This window comes from Physcomitrium patens, chromosome 26, assembly GCF_059467195.1.
Source record: "Physcomitrium patens ecotype Gransden chromosome 26, ASM5946719v1, whole genome shotgun sequence".
Lineage (NCBI taxonomy): Eukaryota > Viridiplantae > Streptophyta > Bryopsida > Funariales > Funariaceae > Physcomitrium > Physcomitrium patens.
In genome coordinates, this window is record NC_143435.1 from 5,037,847 (window position 1) to 5,058,133 (window position 20,287).

The following is a 20,287-nucleotide window of genomic DNA, read 5'->3' on the forward strand; positions in this document are numbered from 1 at the left end:
CATGAATGAGGGAACCCTATTCCCACCGCAACTTTGCCACGGAATCAAAGTGGAAAGAGGCTTAAACCCTAACATTCCGATGCGCTCGCTTTAGTCCCGACGTCTAAACCTTGACCCCGGTATGTTGGTTGGGACTCCGCGTCGGTTGATGTTTGCAAATTGCGGTTTGCCAATCGTCTCGGCCAACTCTTTGTTCTGGCAATTGCGTGGTTTTAGTGTAGGAAGGTTTTGACGCCTTGCGGTGTTTCAATTCCGTTTTGCTCTGTAATTTGTGTGTGTTGTGTTTTTTCTTTTGCCACTCTTTTTTGTAGTGTTCCTGAGACGAGGAGTTTTTGAGTCGGCGGTTTAGGGGAGCCGATTTTGAGGAGAGAACGGGGCTCGCGAAAATGAATCGTGCATGGTAGCAATCGGTGTGTTGGAACCGATTTCGGCGGTTGGTAGGACTGGGAGGAGGATCTCAGATGTTAAACTGGTTGGATTGCGCTCGCATCAGGATTGTGCACCAACATTTAACCTAGGCGGTCGTGTGAGAGGCGGAATGTGGAGGGCGGCAGTAAGGCAGTTATCGAGACAGCCGCGGGAGGGGTTGCGGGGCGCGGGCAATTGTTCTTCGCTGTTTTGGTCGCAGTCGTTGCAATCCCGATGGACGTCTGGCTCGGCGGCGGCTGCTGTTGGTCAGGTTCATGTCAGGGCGGTTGACAAGGACGTGAATGTTGATGCTCGATGGCCCTTGAGAGACACTAAAGTTGGATTCTCCAGATCGTCGTCTGATTCTGTGCCATCGAGTATAGATCAGACGCTGGATGCAGCTCTGCACAATGTCGTGAATCTCCCTTGGCTATTCTTGCAGGGTGTACCTGCCCAGGATGTTGGAAACTTTCATGCTAGACCTGGAGAGAGGCCAGCGCTAGATTACTGTCGTACTTATGCAAGTGCGGCGGAAGCAGTAATTGATGATGATGATGAAAGTGAAGAAGAGTGTGCTCCTGAGGAACCTCCTCAATCTGTAGACTTCAACAAGGCAAAGACAGCGAAGGAACGTGCTGCGGAGAGCAGAAAGGCCAGGTGGAAGGAGAAGGCATTGCGTATGCGTCAGTTTAAAATTGAGACTGAGGCATGGCATCAAGCAGCGGCAGAGTACAAGGAGCTAGTTGCAGAAATGTGCAAGAAAAATTTAGCTCCGAACTTGCCAGCCACTCGATCGTTACTCCTTGGCTGGTTTGAGCCCTTGAGGTATTTAGCTGAAATTATTTGTTGAGTTTTCGCTTTAGGTTCCATCCCTTGGCAAATGATGCATTTGCAGAATGGAAAGACTTCGTCGGAGTGTAGAGCGCGACCTTTTTAGAACGATTTTAGTATGAGCTGCGGTGATACCAAAAAAATATATGGTTGCGATCTCAGTTTGTACAGTTTCTGCAGTTTGAATTTTTCGGTTTGACATTTTTACTTAGCTAGTGCAAGTGCTATGCAGTGCCATAATATTTTTCCTCTGAATTGCAGAGATGCTATTGCACAAGAGCAGAAGGATTACGAAGAGCGCAATTTCAGAGAACACCGTGCCATTTATGGCCCGTTTTTGGCTAAGCTTCCAGCTGATATGCTAGCTGTTATCACTATGCATCGCCTGATGAGTCTCCTTATGAGTGATCAGGAGCATGGATGTGTTAAAGTAGTTCATGCAGCTCTGCAAATCGGAGAAGCTGTGGAGCAAGAGGTTCTATGCTAAATCCTTTTTGAGTCCGTTGCGTGCTGTTTAGATTTTACGAATTTCTCTAATTGAATTATCGAGGAACATCAGAGTTGCTGACGGGTGATATTCTTAGGATCAATGGTTTGATGTTTTAGTTACTCTTTTGTGCCAATTATTCTCATAGCTGAAAGCCGATAGAGTTCTGAGTGTACAAGGTTCTTTTCTTGACAGGTCGGTATTTACAAACTTCTACGTTCCAAGAGGAAGGTGGCGAAGAAGGTGAAAAATAAAGTTAGTGGAGATGCTCTTGATGATCTGGACACTAACACGGATGACTCGATAGCGAATTCTGTTCTTGATTCTGATCTCAAACTGAAGTTGGCCAAAGAGAAAGTGAAGAAGTTAGTGAAACAACAGAAATTGCGATTGGTTGGTAAGGTAGTGCAGCAAGCCAATGGCGACGAGCCCTGGGGACCTGCTATACAAGTCAAGGTATATGATTAGGATGTCTTTCTTTTCTTCTTCTTTCTTTCTTTCTTTCTTTCTTTCTCTCTCTCTCTCTCTCTCTCTCTTGTTGTGTCAGGTGATTCTGAAGTCAGTTCTTTCCTTGCAGGTTGGAAGTAGACTACTTGAACTCATGCTAGAGACTTCTGTTATGCGTTCACCTGCGGACCAAAATGCTCAGGATATGACAGAACTGCGTCCAGCGTTTAAGCATACGCTGAGAAATTATCCTATCAAAAACAAAAACAAGTAAGTTACATGCTTGCACATTTTTTCTAGGTCTCATTTGTTAGTGCTACCAATGATTCATTTGCCCTTTGATTTTGAATTTGAAGCTTCTATTCTTTGGGGGTCTTCAAAATTTGGTAATTATGGTATATGTTGTCCTTTTCTGTATCATGTGCAGTATGAATCGAATATACGGTGTTATTGAGTGCGACCCTGCTGTCATGAGTGCATTAGATAAGTCTGTAAGTTACCTTTTCATCATGCCTTTCTAAACTTGAGGTCATGTATGCGGTCTTTCTTCCCAAGTTTTTGATCCTGAATCATGTTGAAGGCTATGATTCTTGATCTTGACAGGGATCTGACAATTATGTGTTTAGAATACTAACCTTGCGTGTTTAAGACAGATCATTGCCCTTCTCGATTTTTGCTATGGGACTTACTTTTTGGAAGTTTAAGGGTCCACCGCACACTGGTTTTGATTTCAGGTGCAACACATGGTCATGCCTTACATGCCAATGCTGGTGAAGCCGCGTGCATGGACCGGGTACGTACTTAATACCCTGTGGCGATTTTCCTCTTGACTGGTTATAAGTCTCAGAGATAGATTTTTTGTCTTTTTTTGTTAATTGATTTTTCTCCTAAAAATACATTTTTAGTCGTTCTTCTTTTTCTCCGTGCCTTTATTTAGAATATTATGGTGGCTTTTCAGTGTATGAATGTGCAAGTGGGGTGAGTTTATGTAGTTTGTCACCGAATCTTTCATTGGAGTATGCTCGAATCTTAGAATTGTCATTACACTACAGGTTTTATGATGGTGGGTATTTGCATCTGAAGTCAACTATTATGCGGACACATGGGGCGAAGGAGCTACGTGATACTATCATATCTACTCTTCGGCAAGATATGATTAAAATTGTACAGGTGTGTTTGAAGACTTTCATTTGTGTTAATTATCCTGCCTTCATTTATTTGTATTATCAGTTTCCTTGCCTTGTCGTTAAACAATTCCTATCCTGGGTTCGCTACTGAGGTTAATTTGGTGTGGAAATCTCAAATAATCGTGGGTCATTTTCAGGCTCTGGATGCACTGGGCTCAACTCAATGGAAGATCAATAATGTCGTACTGGATGTGTTAGAGCAAATGTGGAAAGATGGTGGACGTTTGGCAGATCTTGTGGATGCAGAAGATGTAAGATTACAATATCTTTTCTCCTCGAGAAACTATTTTGTTGTTTTTACGATGATGTTGGCTTTGCTGAAGCGAGTTCTATTGTGTTCCGAAAGCCTGATCGTTCCAAATGATCAGACGTATGGGTCAAATTTAGAAACCTACCCACTATCTTCTTTTCTAGCTTGTAACATTTAAGCGAGCGGATTTTTTAGTTGTTATGTACATTTCGGCCATCTCGTTTTAACGGTCGACGTATGGTCTATTATGCTTTCAGGTTCCACTTCCAGATAAACCTGAATCAGATGATTTTGAGGAGATACGTAACTGGAGGCGACATACTGCCTCAGCAAAGCGCACGAATAGTGAACGGCACTCCGTGCGTTGTGACACTGAACTAAAGCTAGCGGTACACCACTGAATAACTTCGTCAATCTCTCCTTAAATATAAATTCCTGTCTTAGCTAGCATGGTGTGTACGCTTCTCTTAAAACTGTCTTACGTTAAGAGCGGAGTCCTGTATACTTCTTCGGGAAAGTAGACCGTCTTCTTGAAATTGATGTTATTCTTATTTTTAACTTTCAGTTTGAAAAAAATTCTATACAGGCTGCTCGTAAGTTACGAGATGAGGAAGGTTTCTTTTACCCACATAACTTAGATTTTCGGGGCAGAGCCTACCCGATTCATCCGCATCTGAACCATTTGGGATCAGACATGTGCCGAGGTATCCTGCAGTTTGCAGAAGGTCGAGCACTGGGGCCGACAGGTTTGCGATGGCTCAAGATTCATCTTGCAAATTTGTATGGTGGAAAAGTAGGAAAGATGTCATTTGATGCGCGAGTTGCTTGGGTGGACGAAGTGATGGAGAAAGTGTTTGACTCTGCGGATAGACCTTTGGATGGAAGTCGATGGTGGCTAGATGCTGAAGATCCTTTTCAGTTTTTGGCAACTTGTCTGGATATTCGAAATGCCATCAAGTCTGGAAACCCAGAAACTTATGTCTCGCATTTGCCTGTGCATCAGGTGTGTTATTGTTGCAGATTTCGTTGTCTCCTTTGTCCTGGATGTTCCCTTTAGGCAAATTATATTTGAGTAGTGCCCACAAAATATTCTGAAAGAAAATTGGGATGTGAATTCTGTATATATTTCCAGGATGTGTTTTATTTCTGAGGCTGATAATGCTTGCTTGCTGCACATGCAATTCAGGACGGCTCTTGCAATGGCTTACAACATTATGCTGCACTAGGACGTGATAGGGTGAGTATCTTACTATTCATATTCAATTGGCTTTTAAGTATTTGTCTGTTGTTTTTTTTCTTTCTTTCTTTCTAATGGACCATTTTCTGCCTGATTTTATATTTGGGAACACGATGATTCTGAAGTACTGTTTTCTTTTTGTTGTCTGTGATCCCGTGCGCTGAGCAGATTGGAGCAGAATCTGTAAATTTGGTTGCTGGGGATAAGCCAGCAGATGTTTATTCAGGCATTGCAGCCAGGTATTTTGGTGTCAATGTACTTCACTTTAGTGTATTTCTTGTATTGTCATCGTTCTCTAATCGTCACAACTCATTCAAGTTTCAACTTAAGTTCAGTGCTCATGGTTGATTTGAAGCGAACCTCTCAGTGATCAATGTCTACTTGCATTTATCTTGCACGAGGTTAGAAATTCTTAAATGTTAAAGGGAATGGTTTGTTTTGAAACTTGAGAGCTCTTGTTGTCTAACAGGGTTCGTGAGATAATGGAAAGAGATGCCCAGAAAGATCCAAAAACAAGCCGCCATGCTGCTAATGCAAAGTTGCTACTCCCTGAAGTATGAACCGAACGACTACTCATTTTGTTGTTACTGCTATGCCAAGTGTTAAAAGTAATATTTAGGCTCTTTTTTCTGGACATACTGCAGGTTTTTTGTGGTACTGATCTTTGCATATTCTATGTGTAGATTGATAGAAAGCTTGTCAAGCAGACAGTGATGACATCAGTGTATGGAGTTACTTTTGTTGGCGCCCGCATGCAAATATTTAATAGATTGAAGGAGCGTGGAACCATCCAAGAGCAGACAGAGATGTACAGGGCTGCCTGTTATGCTGCCAAGGTAGTACATGTTCTATGTCGGGAACTCAAGTTTGAAAACCCACCATTTACTGTTTTTCTTTAGTTTCTGGAGTACCACAGATGAAGTGGACTAATGTTTCCATGATTAGTGGCGACTCTTCAAGGGTTGATTTGAAATTCCAAGTTTTTCAATCGATTAGAGGTTGATGTAAGTCAGAAACTAAACCCGCCTTCATAAATCACGTGGTCTCAGACAACGTTAAACGCATTGGGAGAGATGTTCAAAGAAGCTCGTTGCATTATGAGCTGGCTTGGAGACTGTGCGAAGGTGAGATCTAATTGTTCAAGATCAAAAGATGATCAGATTTTGTGCAAGGAATGGTGTCCTCTTGGACTTAAAAGAATTGTAAATTTCTCTCAGGTTTAATCATGCATTGCAAGCTTAACGTACTATTTTCAAGTGATTTCACTGCTAGATTTCTCTCAGATTTCATTCAGTCTAAAGGAATTGAGTGAATCGATTGGATGTTTTTGAGCAGATCATTGCCTCAAATGGAGAAACTGTGAAGTGGACTACTCCTCTTGGACTTCCCGTTGTGCAACCTTACCGCAAGCCTGGCAGACATTTGGTATGGGCAGGAAATATCTTCATTGTCTCCTTTAGTTTTGATGTCTACAACATTGCACGGTTCTTGGTGCATCCATACAGCATGTACTTGACCGTATATGCAGGAAAGCAGCAGTTATCAGTCTGCCTACTGTACTACATCTTTATTTAAGGTGGTCACACATCATCATCTTACTGAATGTCTTGGATTTGTGCTTGGTGCAGGTCAAGACTTCTTTGCAAGTCCTTGCCCTTCGTAATTTGGACGCTGATCAACCTGTTTTAGTGCAGCGGCAAAAAAGTGCTTTTCCACCAAATTTTGTACATTCTCTTGATAGTACTCACATGATGATGACTGCCTTGGCTTGTCAAGAGGCAGGTCTTACTTTTGCAGGTACATAATTATGTATACATAGCTTGATGTGCATTCTATTATTCTGCATTCGATATGCAGTAGGTGCTTATGGATTTATTTTCTTCATGAACATCCTCGTAAATTCTTTTCTTATTACAGCTTTTCTCCGTTCACAAGCTTACATGTTTTTGTTGTTTGTAACTGCAGGTGTGCATGATTCATACTGGACACATGCAGGTGACGTAGAGCAAATGAACAGCCTGCTCCGTGAGAAGTTTGTTGAACTCTACAGTCAACCAGTTTTGGAAAATGTAAGTCAAGAATGCTTGTGTGATTCCATGTTGCGATTTGAAGGCAAATTGTAAAACCGTTTCAGCGCACTTCGGTCTACTAAAGATGTTGAGTCGAAATCTCATTTTATTGAACTAAATATTTTACAAATCTGACGAGACGATCGTTCAATGTGTATGCAGCTTTTAAAAAGTTTTCAGGAGCGGTTCCCAACATTGGTTTTCCCCGAAGTTCCTGCTAGAGGTGATCTAGATCTAAAGGAGGTTCTGCGTGCACCTTATTTCTTTAATTAGCCTAGGTGAATCGTATAGCTTCTTTCTAGACTTTTAGTTTTTACCTTCATGCAGAAGCAGTTCCGAGTATTTGGTGGCATCCATCTTTTTGGAGAGAACCCAAGTAACTGCTGCTGGTACATCTTTGAGGCCACGACAAGAAACAACATTCTCGTGCACTTTTCATCGTCAATATGCCTTAACTGGGAGTCTCGACAGCGCTGCGTGGTAAAAATAGTCTTCTGTGTGGCCGCCTCATTTATCAAACAACGACGATACTTCTTGGCTGGGAGTGTTTGGAATACATTATAGTTGGTACCTTCCACAAGCTACATGATTATACGAGGTACCACTGCGCCAGATTGGTGGAGGTATCACTGCTATAAGTGGGAAGAAGCCACAATGAGTTGCAATTGAACTTCTGGGGGTCGGTAAACTTTTGTGTACTCTGGAGAGTTTTTAGACTCTTAAAAAGTAACAGAAGATTCTTTCAAATAGCAGGACTGGTGGAGCAGCGATCTACGGATCAGAATCAGGGACCCTGACTCGGAATTAGTTTTCTTAGATTTCAGAGACTCAAAGATTAATTAGCACAAGATCATTTCGAATGTACAACATCAGAACTTCCCAAACCTCCTTGCACAGAATTGGCGTGCAATTGGTGTCAATACCCTGTTGTTTCCAGTTTGTTTTGATACTAAGAATCCTTCATGGTTACTGAGCATGTGTACTCGATACATGTCTACGATTAAGTATTCGAAGAGGTTCATCTGCAGCTTGTCACATGTTGACTGCAATACCGCGATGCCAGATCCTGCAGTTTAGCATGGCTCTCTTCCATGCTCGTGGAAATGATCCATTATTCTTGCCATTTGAATGAGTAGTTAGTGTGTAAAATTCTTCTCTGCTTGGTGGTTGCTTAACTTATATATTCATGTACAAATTGGATAAGTTCCCATCCTAGTTTTGCCAAGTATTGCAGTAATAAAGCTCCAACATACCAACAATGCACTTTGGAATCAAAATGGAGATTCAGTGACGATCTGTTAAATAATATTTGTGATACAAATTAGTTATATATATATATATATATATATATAACCATAGCTAACATGTTCACAAAACTGAAGCAAAACTTGAATTCTTTTCAAAGCGTTTGTATGATAATACATTGTTACATGTATAAATGCATTACAAGCTAGAACCTTAGTTTCACATAATAATAATTATAATAGTCTCTACACATTTATGATATTTTATGAATGTAAAATATTATATAAATATCAGGGAGAACATTTTTTAAAAATTATTAACAGATTCTTTAGTGATTCAACTTCATGAAGAAGAAAAAATGTTACATGAAATTATTCAAGATGACATAAATTCATTGTTAGTAAATGAGAAATAAAATATCAATTTAATGAAAAGAAAAGTCAAGAAAAAATAAAAACCAGAGAATTTAAAGATACCGAAATTGGCAATAACAGTGGGTGTAAAATTTATTTTTTAAAAAGTCAAAATAAATAGATTACAGTTAATTTACACAAATGTCTTGAAAATTAGAGTCTGTTTATTGAGTGTCCTCTAAAGTTTACAGTGAAAAATCTAGAGACTCAGAAGACATTGTATTTGTTGCACAGAAGAAAATATTATAATTTATTGCTTTATAATTTGTAACATTAAATTTAATTCATAATCCAAGAACTAGTCAAAAATCAATTTGATTAAATTAATGAAAATTTTAAGTTGTCAAATTAACAATAGAAACTATTTAAAAATCGGTTTTAGCATTAAAGAGAAAATTTGATTCTCATACTTTTATAAAAATTCACATACACTGAATACTACAAATTAATAATTATTTTACTGGAAATAGACGTAAAGTGGTTCTAACTGAAAGTAATACCTTACAAAATTTATTCAATGATTTATTTTATTTCATTTTCATACAAACTAAAAGTATGCATTTTCCTTAACTTTAAACATCAACATCCATCATTCAATACACTTTCATAGAATAACTGCAATCAAATTGGCCTTATAATTGTAAAGAATATTTTATGTTAAATCAATAATTATTTGTCGTTAATTTGAAATACTTTTCCAGTGCATATGAACTCTTGCGAATTCAATAATGAAAGATATTTCTAAATAACAAATTGAAGTTTGAAAATCACCAAATTATAACATTTCAACAACATAGACAAAAATTAATTAATAAAATTATTTACAACTAACTCCATGTCCAGTAATTATGATCTTGTATCAAGTTTATTTTGAACACTTTAATAGGTTCAATGAAACACATATAAGATCATACTGAAACAGAGAAAGACGCCTTAATCCTAAATTATATCAGATACAAAAGCATGTTTAAAACAACAACAACAAAATGTTTAGTTATAGGCTTTGAAATTCAATTATTATACTTAGTTAATGTTAACAATTATACACAAATATTTTGAATTGCATCCATATCTTTTTCACTAATCAAGTGTAACCATTTTCATGATTTTGTTTTTGTTTTTTTTAACATTTCTTATAATTTTTCTTATATAAGTATTTTCCATAATTTTTCGATCTTTCTTTGATATCACGTTCTTAACATCTTAACAATGGGTGAAATTGATACAACCATTCCTTTTGCCTCCGTTCGTGATGCGGTTTATATGTTTGATGAACCTTGTTCCATAAACACACACCGTGTGTTTCCCACAACCAATGATTTACACCAAAAGGTTTAGGATTGTTTCCATTTATATTGTATTTGAAACATAATGCTTATTGTTTTATTACATAATTGATTATGCAGTAGTTTCTGTAGATTAAAAACAAAATACTGAGAGGGAGTTTTACTCTGTAATCTATAAATTTAATTAAAAAATATTATTGCATCTCAAGTATAGAATTTTGCATAATATTTGTGTTTTTCAAAACATTGTTTTGTGTTTCAATAGAAAATTGAATGTTTGCAAGGAGAATTGCATGAACTACGTGGAGAATTTACAAATACGCAAATGCAACTTTTAATTGAACAAAACAAGACAAAAGAAGCTTTTCAAGAATTGTTCAAAATCAAAACTAATTTTGAAGAAAAGAACATGGAAAATGAAAACATGATTGTTTCAAAGTTATGTACATTGGATGATCAATTAGAGTTAGGGTGTGAAAAAAAAGCTCGAAATGGACATAAAGTAGAAGAAAACCATACTACATTATACAATGAACTAGAAGATTTGGAGGATCATTATAAAAGCATATCAAGTGGTCGTCAAAATGATCAAGAAACAAAGGATGAGGTACAAAAAGACATTGTCTTTGAAGAAAATATTCAAACCAATAATATTGAAATGAATTGCAAAGAGAAGTATTGCATTCATGGTGTGCAAAATTTGGAAAATTTTGATGGAGATTTATTTGAAATTAATGAAACACCCAATAACAAATATGTTAAGATTGAAGAAAACTCAGAAACCTTGAAAGAGGGTTTGGAATTGAGAAAGGTAATAGACGAAGTTCAAAATGCACATGTGCAAATTGAGAGCTTAAAAGCAGAATTGCAAGATGCAAGGCATAAACATGTGGACATTAATTCTTATTTGGAAAAATTGGAAAATGAACTAAAAGCTGCAAAAGAAATGGAAAAAATAGCTTTATTAAAAGAAATGGAGACAAAAACTGCTTTTGAGAAATTGAGAACTGAAGCTGAAAATTTCAAAATTGAAAATGAAAAAGTGGGTAATATCATCATGTTTAATTTCATTATTATTGTCATTTTATAAAGAGATCAAATAAAAGAAATGTATTATAAATTTATTAGTTTTATTTTGAATATCGTAATTTGCAATCACATTCATGAAGTTGATTAATTCAAATATTAATCATAAATGTGAATCATGAATTTGAGAAATAATTAGTATTATTGAAGGCTAAAAGCATGGTTGATAAAATTTCAGGATATGGATACAATATCAAAAATAGCTTCACAAAGAGAAAAAGAATTGTTAGCATCTTTAGCATCACTTCAAAGCGAACTTGAAAATAAAACCTACGAACTTGTTGACTTGAAAGAAAAAGCTGCAATATCATCCAATAAAATAGAAAAAGAATCCAATCAGCTTTTAGATAACTTAAATGCTGCTAATCTGAAAGGCACAAATACAAAAGAATGTTTAATTAAGTTACATGAAGTGTTGCAACAAGTAAGAAAATCATAAATCAATTTAAAATTAAAACATTCTACATTCAAAATAGATATAAATATAAGTGAAAGGGAATTTGAAAGTAAAATATAATAGTGATTTGATTTAAAGCAAATTAATCAGGTGAGTAAAGAAGCTTTTGAAGCCAAAAATGCTGCAACCAAAGCCTTCGAAACAATGGCTTTAAGAACTCAAGATTTGGAAGAATCATTCTTTGATAAAAAAGTTGCAGAATTCCAATCAAAATCAGCCATTGATGAATCAAAAGTTGGCATGGTTTCCGAAATCCCTTCCCAAGAAAAGGTTCTGAATACATTTGTAATTGTTGTTTTTTGGGAGTAATTTAACATCTTATTAAGAAGCTATTGATAAAATTAAAAAATAAATAATTTTTTTAAAAAAATCATTTATATACATTTACCTTGCGACATTTTATTTCTTGAAACATTCATTTATTAATTTTATTTTATTTTGGTTAATTATACGGCAGTGATAACTTCTGAAAGATTTTTTTTTTATAAGATTTGATATTTTTATAATTCGATTAAAAGTTTTAAGAAGAAATTGTTAAAAAATAAATAAAATAAAAAAAACTTTCCAATCAAACAATAAAACATGTGATCTAAGATAAACCTTTATTCAAAGGTTATGCAAAAAGTTTCAAAAACAATAAAAAATGTCATTTTTAATTGCTGAATCATAGCAGCATGTTCTGTTTTCATTCGTACAAAACTAATCAAATGTCATTTTTATGTATATAAGGATTGGTATATATATATATATATATATATTTGTAAACCTTGTTAAACTGTAAAACAAGGTTGATTTTAATAACAATGTTTTAGTTAAATTCTACGTGGAACACATATTGTGGTAAAAGGATATTTAATATTTGAATAAATGTATTGTAATGAAACTCAAACATGGATATGGTTCAAAATATGTTCAGGTTTATGATTTGAAGGCATGTGTAATGGATAGCTCAACAAACTTGGATTCCATTAAAAATCTATTGAAATCCAACCAACCCACAATGAATGAAGTTGTTGAAGTTGTTGATAATGATCTTAAAAGATGGAATTCCAATTTTATAAAGAACCACGAATCAAGTTTAGTGGAGAGTAAACCACACCCAATTGATTTATTCATACATGAATCATTTACCAAACTAAACAAAGATATGCACGACAATGCTCTACATTCAAAAGAATCTTTAGAAAAAGTGTTTCAATATAATTTTTCAACAAATAATGTTTCGAAGAAAAGATTATATTTTGGAAAACTATTTTCCTATTTTGGTAGAAAACTGAAAAGATAGAGAATGCCTTTTTTTTAATTTTTTAATTTTTATTACAGGTAATTGTAATGTTTTAATTTTTTTTTATTCGAACTTTGGTTTAAATGAAAATTTTGAGTACATAAGATTCAGGATCGTACATACAAGTGTGTTGAGTGAGTGAAAAAAACTGGTATTGTTGTTGTATTTTTCTATTATATTTTAAAGTCATTCTTTTGAAGTGGTTGTTAAATTTTAATACATGGAGATAAATGTACACACATTATTCAACAAATTGTTGAAAATAAAACCAGGTATTGTAAATAAATTGAAGACATTTTATGAGATTGAGTTATTAATTTGATTTAATGAAAAAAATATTTACAAAAAAATTAATCATTTAAAAAAACATTTTTAATTAGTACTTTCAATATGGCTATCATCAATGTTATAAATAGTTTAACACTTAGCCATTGATCAATAAAATAGTCTTATAAATCTTAATTTTACTAAGTCTGATAAAGTGATTTATGTTCATTTCTGTTACATTACATTACATTAAAAGGTTTTTTTTTTTTTTTTTTTTACACAGATGTAAAATTCATGCATACACTGTAAGTTGTGAAATTATTGAATGTTTTGTGTGTTCTAGAATAATTGTTACTATCATATAATTTAACTTATCATATAAAATTTTATGATAAATTAAATTCTACCAACAAAAAATATTTTAGTATCAGTTTCTAATCAAACTAGGATCATAATGGGTATGTCATGTAAATTATATTTCAAATTATGATCATGAAAATATACTACAAAATATGTAGAATATTTCTTTATTTATTAAATATATTAAAACTATATGAAGTCACAAAAATACCTTTTAATTTAAGAGAAAACATCATATATACTCTTGAAATATGTTGAAATATCAAGAATATTCATATATTCTTGATATTTGCAAATCTATCTCTAACTTTTGTGATAATTCCAAATTTATCCTTGAACTTGAAAAGGTATAACCACATTCCTATTTTAGATGAATCTAAGGTCTAAACCACATATTACATAGATTTTGACATAACTTTTTTTGATTTTGGCAGCGGCTTCAAACTCTTGTATGGTCTTGGCTTCATGCCCTACATTGCATTGATTGATCTCAATATCAAGTATTCTACTACATTCAATGTGTTTACAAATGCTCCTATTGTTTTGCGCATCTACTCTGCTAAGTTGGTTCCTAACGCCTTATTTAAACTATGAGACACCAATATTATTTACATCAAATCTACTACTTAATCCATGTGCATTGCAAGCTTTTCAACTTTCCTTCGCAACCAACAAACTTTTGCTAGTACTTCCATCATTGTTGGAATGGCCTTCAAAGTTGAACTACAAGTCTAGTTTGGAGACTCCATAAAACTTAGATAATGAAAGGCAAAATTAATGTTTGGAATATGAAATTAGTTAGGAACCACAAAGTAGAATAGGCTCTTTGGAGCACAAATTGCCTCCATGCTTACTTCTAGTCCAAACTCAATCATGCTATTGTCATCCAATTGTGCATAGTGACTTGTGATATCCACATGTATCCTTGTTATCTACTTTATAGCTCTATACTACAACCTCTTGACTTGCATATCATGCTATTGGCTTGCATAAAATGCAATACTTATGTTTTGAAACCAACAATATTGATGAACTTTATGTTTTATTTGTTTCTCTCAACACTCTATCACTACACTACTTTGATTTGAAGTTGTAGATCAAAGTGGAAAGTTTGCAATAGTAGTAGCAGCAATGGCTGTATTTGATTTGTAGGGTGCCCAAATTGTACAAAAAAGTGTCACACCAAACTCTGCACAACATGTGGTTTGGACCCCAAATTCATCTAAAAGATGAATATGGATATATCTTATTAAGTTCAATGATAGATTTACAATTATTAATAATACAATGGTATTTTTAATATTTTAATATATATATATATATATATATATATATATGATATTTTTTCTTGATTTAATGAAAAGTAATGACTATTGATTATATAAATGCATTTCAAAATTTTATGTTACATAAATTAGCATGTCATCAAAATATTAATATGTATGTATATAAATAAATACATAACATGATGAATATAAAACTTTTGAAATAAAATTAACTAATAGATTTTTTTAAAATAAAGAATATATATATATATATATATATATATATATATATATATATATTTGGAGATTAGTTCTTGGTACATTCAAACTTGAAAATAAAACTTATTGATACTATACATACATATCTATATATTTTATTTATGTATATATATATATATATATATATATATACTTATGAATATTTAATTAGCTTCATAACTTTTTTTATATTCCAATAATAGGATTTTAATACCTCTAGAAAAATTTTAAAAAATCAAATAATAATAAATAAATATTAAATAGACCTATACTTTTATTAAATAGATTCATTATCAAGGATATGAATCTCAAAGAATTAAAAGATCAATACATTCTTATGTCACTCAAAAAGACTAGAAAATTACTCAAAGATAGTATAATATTAAACTAGAATGGCTATTGTGAAAGACAAAGAGACTAGAAAGTCTTGAAACAAGACTAAGAATTAGAAAGACATTAACAAGAGTGAAGAAGGTTTCACTTTTGCCTCCATATATACTATTTAATTTGGAGCTATGTAGCAATGTTCTACAAGACCTCCGACATGTATTCAACTTGCAAGACACGTGTCTAACTTGCAAAAAAAGTTTTCTATAAGTGCGCCATATAGTTACTTTGTTCTACAAGCTATTAACACATGCAACACATGGTTAACTTGTTGGCCCAGTTCTTAACCTACTAATCAACTACAAATACATTTAAAGTCAAATACGCATCTACAAAGCTTCTAAAAAGCTTTGTCACGAGATAATATCAAATCTACCTACATTTACCTTCTATCTAATACCTCTTATCTAAGAAAATATATATGTATGTGACATTTATCTTCAATAAAGAATATGGTAATCATGATGAATGTGGTTGGTTTTTATGTGTTATAGATCTAATAGTGGATAAATGAATCTAGAGGTGATTTATTTATTTATTTTCATTTCATGATAGTTAGGATGGGTGGATCAATTTATTAAAAGCTTGGATCTATTTAACATTCCCATAATAATAATAATAATAATAATACTACCCACACTCACTCATTCTTTTTTCCAATTTAATATTTTTAATTACATGTATATATATATATATATATATATATATGACTTAATATGTTTTTTTTATTAAATTGTTGGATCGGAACAATCCAAAGGGAAAAAAGCCCAAGAGAGAGAGAACAGTGTGGCGGGCACGGGCACGGGCAGATGGAAAAAGAGATAGAGAGGAACGGGCAGCTCGGGCAGCAGGGGAGGGAGACCCCGTGCATGCCACAGAAAAGGGCTCTCCAGGAGGTGAAGCCGTGGGGCGGGTGAGACCGTGCGATTAGGGGGCGGTTATAAGTCCAACCGACGGTCAGAGGACTACCAACTCAACTCTACTCCGCCCGTTGACACGTTACCGGTCCATTATCCCGGCCACAACTCTAACACACGCCATTGGCCGGAACAACGAATGCAATCTGGAGTGATGGGTCCCATATCACAATACCACGGAATGTCCTCCAAATGGATGAACAAAGAATCACATCAACGAACGCCCGCGGAGGATCATTCATCACCTTCCACTTAGCCGCCCCGCATCGGACGGCACACGACGCCCCTGATCCTAATCGGACGGTGGAATCGATCATCGAAGCAGCAGCCAACAGCACCGCGAAACTAATCCCAGGGCGAAGCGAGCGAGCGAGAAAGCATCGCAACGTTGTCAGATCTTCTTCTTCTTCGTTTCGTCGGATTGGTGTGCGAAGAAGAATCCCGGGTGGGGATTTCAGTACCCATGTGACGCGATTTCGCCGTTGATTTGTCGATCGATAGTTGTTGGCATTGTGGCCCTCTCGTGGCCGTAGTTTCTGGCCCCGCTACTCGTTCGCAGCCAGCCAGCCAGCCAGTCCCTTCAATCCTCGTGATTGTGCGTGTGTTGGGATTAAGGCGAGCTGGAGCATTGATTGTAGTTTTTAGTGTGCGAACTGGGTCGCTGGGGTCGGAGTCGTGAGCCGGAGTGGTAGTAGCCATGGCGACGATGCGAGCGAGCCAGGTTGTGGCGCCTAGTTCGTTCGGGGAAGCCGAATTGGTGAAGAAGGGCGTGCGCGTCGTCCCCAGGGCTTTGCGAATTGGCAGCTCGAGTGTTTGGAGGGGTACGACACGGGGTTTACACGCCGTGAAGAAGTCGACGGAGTGCAGCAAGCCTGCAGCTGCGAGTCCCGGCGCTCCCCGGGCCGACATGTCAGACCGCGAGATGCCCCCTAGCCACAGGATTAAAGCTGCTAGCATTTCGGCCTTCCAGGAGTTTCAGAATGCTCGAGCTAATCGTGAGTGTTTCCTGGTCGTCGCTGCGGGGATCCTAGCAATGATAGTCATGTGGGTATGGTGTTCAAGAGGGTCTAAGGATTGCTCGCATTTGTACATTGCCCACTAATAGCCGACTGCGTTTTGGAACAATGAGAGGATGAATGGAAATTCATGCGAGTCAATTCGGTGTGAGCTCAATTGGAACGATGTAGCTGAATCCCACGCATGGTGTTGTGTCTTGATGGTTTCCTGTAGCTGGGCGAGCATTTTGTTCCTTAACTGGTTGTTCGTCGCCGCCGTTCTGCAGGGTACACGCAAGTGAAGAGCAGTATTATGGTATTGGGATTAAGTATCCACACTACTCCTGTGGAGATGCGCGAGAAGCTTGCAATACCTGAAGCCGAATGGCCTCGCGCGATTGATGAGCTCTCTGGTCAGAACCATATCGAGGAAGCGGGTGTTCTCAGCACATGTAACCGGTTTGAAATCTACGTGGTCGCTGTGTCTTGGAACAGAGGAGTCAAGGAGGTCACTGAATGGATGTCGAAGGTGAACCCTTCTTCCCGTCCGGATTTTCTTTGCAATAATAATTCTACCACGCCTTTGAATGCATTTGAACGTTGACGGAACGGGAAAGACAACACACGTTTGGTTGATTTTCATCTCCATAATTAGTCAACCCCCCGCTCGGATGAATTCTCAGTTGAGACTGCGCGTACTGTTTTGTAATTCTAACGTTTTGCGTTGTGTCTGAGCTTTCCAGACAAGCGGAATCCCAGTTGAAAACTTGATGGAGCATTTGTTTGTTCTGCGGGATCAAGATGCTACTCAGCATTTATTCAGAGTCTCCTCAGGTCTTGACTCTTTGGTTCTTGGAGAAGGCCAGATTCTTGCCCAGGTGAGACAGAGATGGCACTGAAAATTCGCGGCTAATGAGAATAATGTGTCAGTTTTATTTTTTATTTTTTATTTTTTTTATTTTTTTTTGTTTTTTTTTTGTTTTGTTTTGCAACTCTAACTAATGTTGGTGATGGGTTACCTTCGTGTTGCGAAGCTCTCCTTGTCTACACAACCTGAATGGTCTTACACAGAATGAATTTAGAGTTCATACTTAAACCTTTACCTATGCACGAGAAGCAATTGACGCGTTGTTGTCCGGGTTCTTTGTATACTGTGCAGGTTAAGCAGGTTCTTAAGGTTGGGCAGGAGGTCTCCGGCTTCGGCCGCAACCTCACAGGTTTGTTCAAGCAGGCCATCACCGCGGGGAAGCGAGTAAGAACCGAAACTAACATCTCTGCTGGAGCTGTCTCTGTAAGCTCTGCAGCTGTGGAGTTGGCCGTCATGAAGCTCCCAGTTGGGGGTGTTTCCCGGGTGAATGTATTGATTGTGGGAGCTGGAAAGATGTCGAAGCTACTAGTGAAGCACTTGATCTCGAAAGGATGTACGCGAATGGTCATCGTGAATCGGTCAGAACAAAGAGTTCTCGATCTACAGACCGAGTTCCCCGATGCAAAAATCGTATACGAGCAACTCGGCGAAATGTTGCGGTGTGCTGGAGAAGCCGATCTTGTCTTCACGAGTACCTCATCAGAGGTTCCCCTATTCATGAAGGAGAATGTGGAACCCTTGGCCCCTGCATCGCAGGTAGCGCACGTCAACACTATCTCGATTCGCCACATTTGCTCAAATCCTCCAACATCCTGCGAAGAGAAAGCTCATTTGTCAGTGGGTTCCTCTTGTACTGTAAAGTAATCACAGTGATTTTCTCTTGTTCCAGGCTAGTGGAGGTGTGAGGCACTTCATCGACATTTCGGTGCCGAGAAACGTCGCAGCGTGCCTCTCCGACTTACCCTCCACGCGCGTGTACAACGTAGACGACTTGAAGGAAGTGGTGGCAGCCAACAAGGAGGACAGGCGGAGAAAAGCAGCAGACGCACAGGTGATCATCGACGACGAAATCCAAAACTTCGAGGCATGGAGGGACTCGTTAGAAACGGTGCCCACGATTAAGAAGCTACGGTCCTACGCGGAGCGAATCAGACAAACCGAGCTGGAGAAAGCCTTGAGCAAAATGCCGGAAGATTTGACGACAAAGCAGAGGCGGGCACTGGAGGATCTAAGCAGGGGCATCGTGAACAAGCTCTTGCATGGGCCGATGCAGCACCTGAGATCAGACGGCACGGACTCCAAAACCGTAAACGAAACCATCGAGAACATGCACGCGCTGGAGAGGATGTTCGATCTGGGCTCCGAGGTCCTGCTTGTGGAGGCAAAAGCCAAGGGGAAGAAATGAAAAAGTCCCACCCAGTTAGGGTCTCTCTCTCTTCCACAGTTTTGTACACTAGGCAAAAACAAACACTAAACCATCAATAACTGAGAACCCACTCGTCGACACATTCTTGTCGTCGAGTTCGCACATTTGTTGAGGTAGAATGAGTCCCGTTCCGAGACTCACTCTAGATTTCTCTTCCTTTAAGTAGCACTAGTATAGCAGCATGTCACATGTTCATACATTCCAATAGTAGACATGCTGTTGTCAAGCTTCGCTCTCCCACTTTCTCGCTCTCGCTCTCTCTTTCTTTCTGGCTCTTGGTTGCTAAGGCAACAACAACAACCACATCAATTACATACGTGTACCTTGGGGCACTCACTGCAGGGTTTTTCTCGGTGTCATTTTAATGCAAGTTTGTGCAGAATGAGCTCTCATACGTTTTGGCTGAGGTGGGTCGACTCTTGTGCAGTGATCCTGCGTAGCTATTCCTCCACTAAATCTATTGGTCGTGTGTTTATTTTCATGTCCAGGTTTTGAATGGACTCTCAGGCTGCATTCGAACAAACCTCACTGCCTCCAGTTTAATTGCCTTTTTTGCTGTTCGCTTTCATTTGTTGCCGCTTGGTACCCACGATGTCAATGCTTACATGCCACGGTTTCTTTGAGAGTTTTGTGTGGTCTTGTTTGTTAAAATCACTTTGAGACTATAGTTAAATATTTAAATTAGTATTTACGTTAAACTTGTTTTAAACAGGCTTAATTCTACAATGCATCTCTATAAACCGTTATCTTTTAAAACTATAGGTAAAAAATTCATAACATATTACTTTGCAACAGACAACTGAACTTGTTTGAAGGCAATATGGAAAAAGTGAAGGTTGTTGTACACAATTTCATG

General features: G+C 37.2%; 2 protein-coding genes and 1 non-coding gene across 6 annotated transcripts; all 3 read left to right on the forward strand.

Annotated features, from left to right (window-relative positions):
* LOC112278091 (DNA-directed RNA polymerase 1B, mitochondrial) lies at positions 1-7,885 on the forward strand. The gene is made up of 19 exons (XM_024511158.3): positions 1-1,233; positions 1,501-1,714; positions 1,922-2,182; positions 2,304-2,443; positions 2,601-2,664; positions 2,908-2,966; positions 3,226-3,343; positions 3,498-3,611; positions 3,868-3,999; positions 4,197-4,613; positions 4,797-4,847; positions 5,016-5,086; positions 5,317-5,401; positions 5,531-5,683; positions 5,897-5,971; positions 6,183-6,272; positions 6,476-6,644; positions 6,813-6,916; positions 7,079-7,885. Exons 1-19 carry the CDS (start codon positions 398-400, stop codon positions 7,187-7,189), a joined length of 3,264 nt encoding a protein of 1,087 aa, XP_024366926.1. The 5' UTR covers positions 1-397; the 3' UTR covers positions 7,190-7,885.
* A 1,132-nt stretch (positions 7,886-9,017) lies between these two features.
* On the forward strand, positions 9,018-14,366 carry LOC112277828 (uncharacterized). Of its 4 annotated transcripts, XR_012216820.2 has the most exons (7): positions 9,018-9,906; positions 10,126-10,902; positions 11,125-11,370; positions 11,494-11,673; positions 12,320-12,960; positions 13,239-13,662; positions 13,750-14,366. It is a non-coding gene; the product is annotated as an uncharacterized LOC112277828 (transcript). The 4 variants fall into 4 exon arrangements; XR_012216819.2 differs by having other exon boundaries at positions 9,062-9,906; positions 13,239-14,366; XR_012216821.2 differs by lacking the exons at positions 13,239-13,662; positions 13,750-14,366 and having other exon boundaries at positions 9,043-9,906; positions 11,494-12,015; positions 12,320-12,991.
* A 2,432-nt stretch (positions 14,367-16,798) lies between these two features.
* Positions 16,799-19,823, forward strand: LOC112278065 (glutamyl-tRNA reductase 2). Its single transcript, XM_024511094.3, has 5 exons — positions 16,799-17,137; positions 17,425-17,666; positions 17,881-18,015; positions 18,297-18,761; positions 18,895-19,823. Exons 1-5 carry the CDS (start codon positions 16,840-16,842, stop codon positions 19,408-19,410), a joined length of 1,656 nt encoding a protein of 551 aa, XP_024366862.1. The 5' UTR covers positions 16,799-16,839; the 3' UTR covers positions 19,411-19,823.
* Positions 19,824-20,287: the final 464 nt, after the last annotated feature.

Bases quoted from the DNA above. Each gene is read 5' to 3' on its own strand.
- LOC112278091 (XM_024511158.3), top strand. From the start codon at position 398: ATGGTAGCAATCGGTGTGTTGGAACCGATTTCGGCGGTTGGTAGGACT. The intron at 1,715-1,921 runs GTTCTATGCTAA...TTTTCTTGACAG, and splicing joins GAGAAGCTGTGGAGCAAGAG to GTCGGTATTTACAAACTTCT. The intron at 6,645-6,812 runs GTACATAATTAT...TTGTAACTGCAG, and splicing joins GGCAGGTCTTACTTTTGCAG to GTGTGCATGATTCATACTGG.
- LOC112278065 (XM_024511094.3), top strand. From the start codon at position 16,840: ATGGCGACGATGCGAGCGAGCCAGGTTGTGGCGCCTAGTTCGTTCGGG. The intron at 17,667-17,880 runs GTGAACCCTTCT...TGAGCTTTCCAG, and splicing joins TCACTGAATGGATGTCGAAG to ACAAGCGGAATCCCAGTTGA. The intron at 18,016-18,296 runs GTGAGACAGAGA...TATACTGTGCAG, and splicing joins AAGGCCAGATTCTTGCCCAG to GTTAAGCAGGTTCTTAAGGT.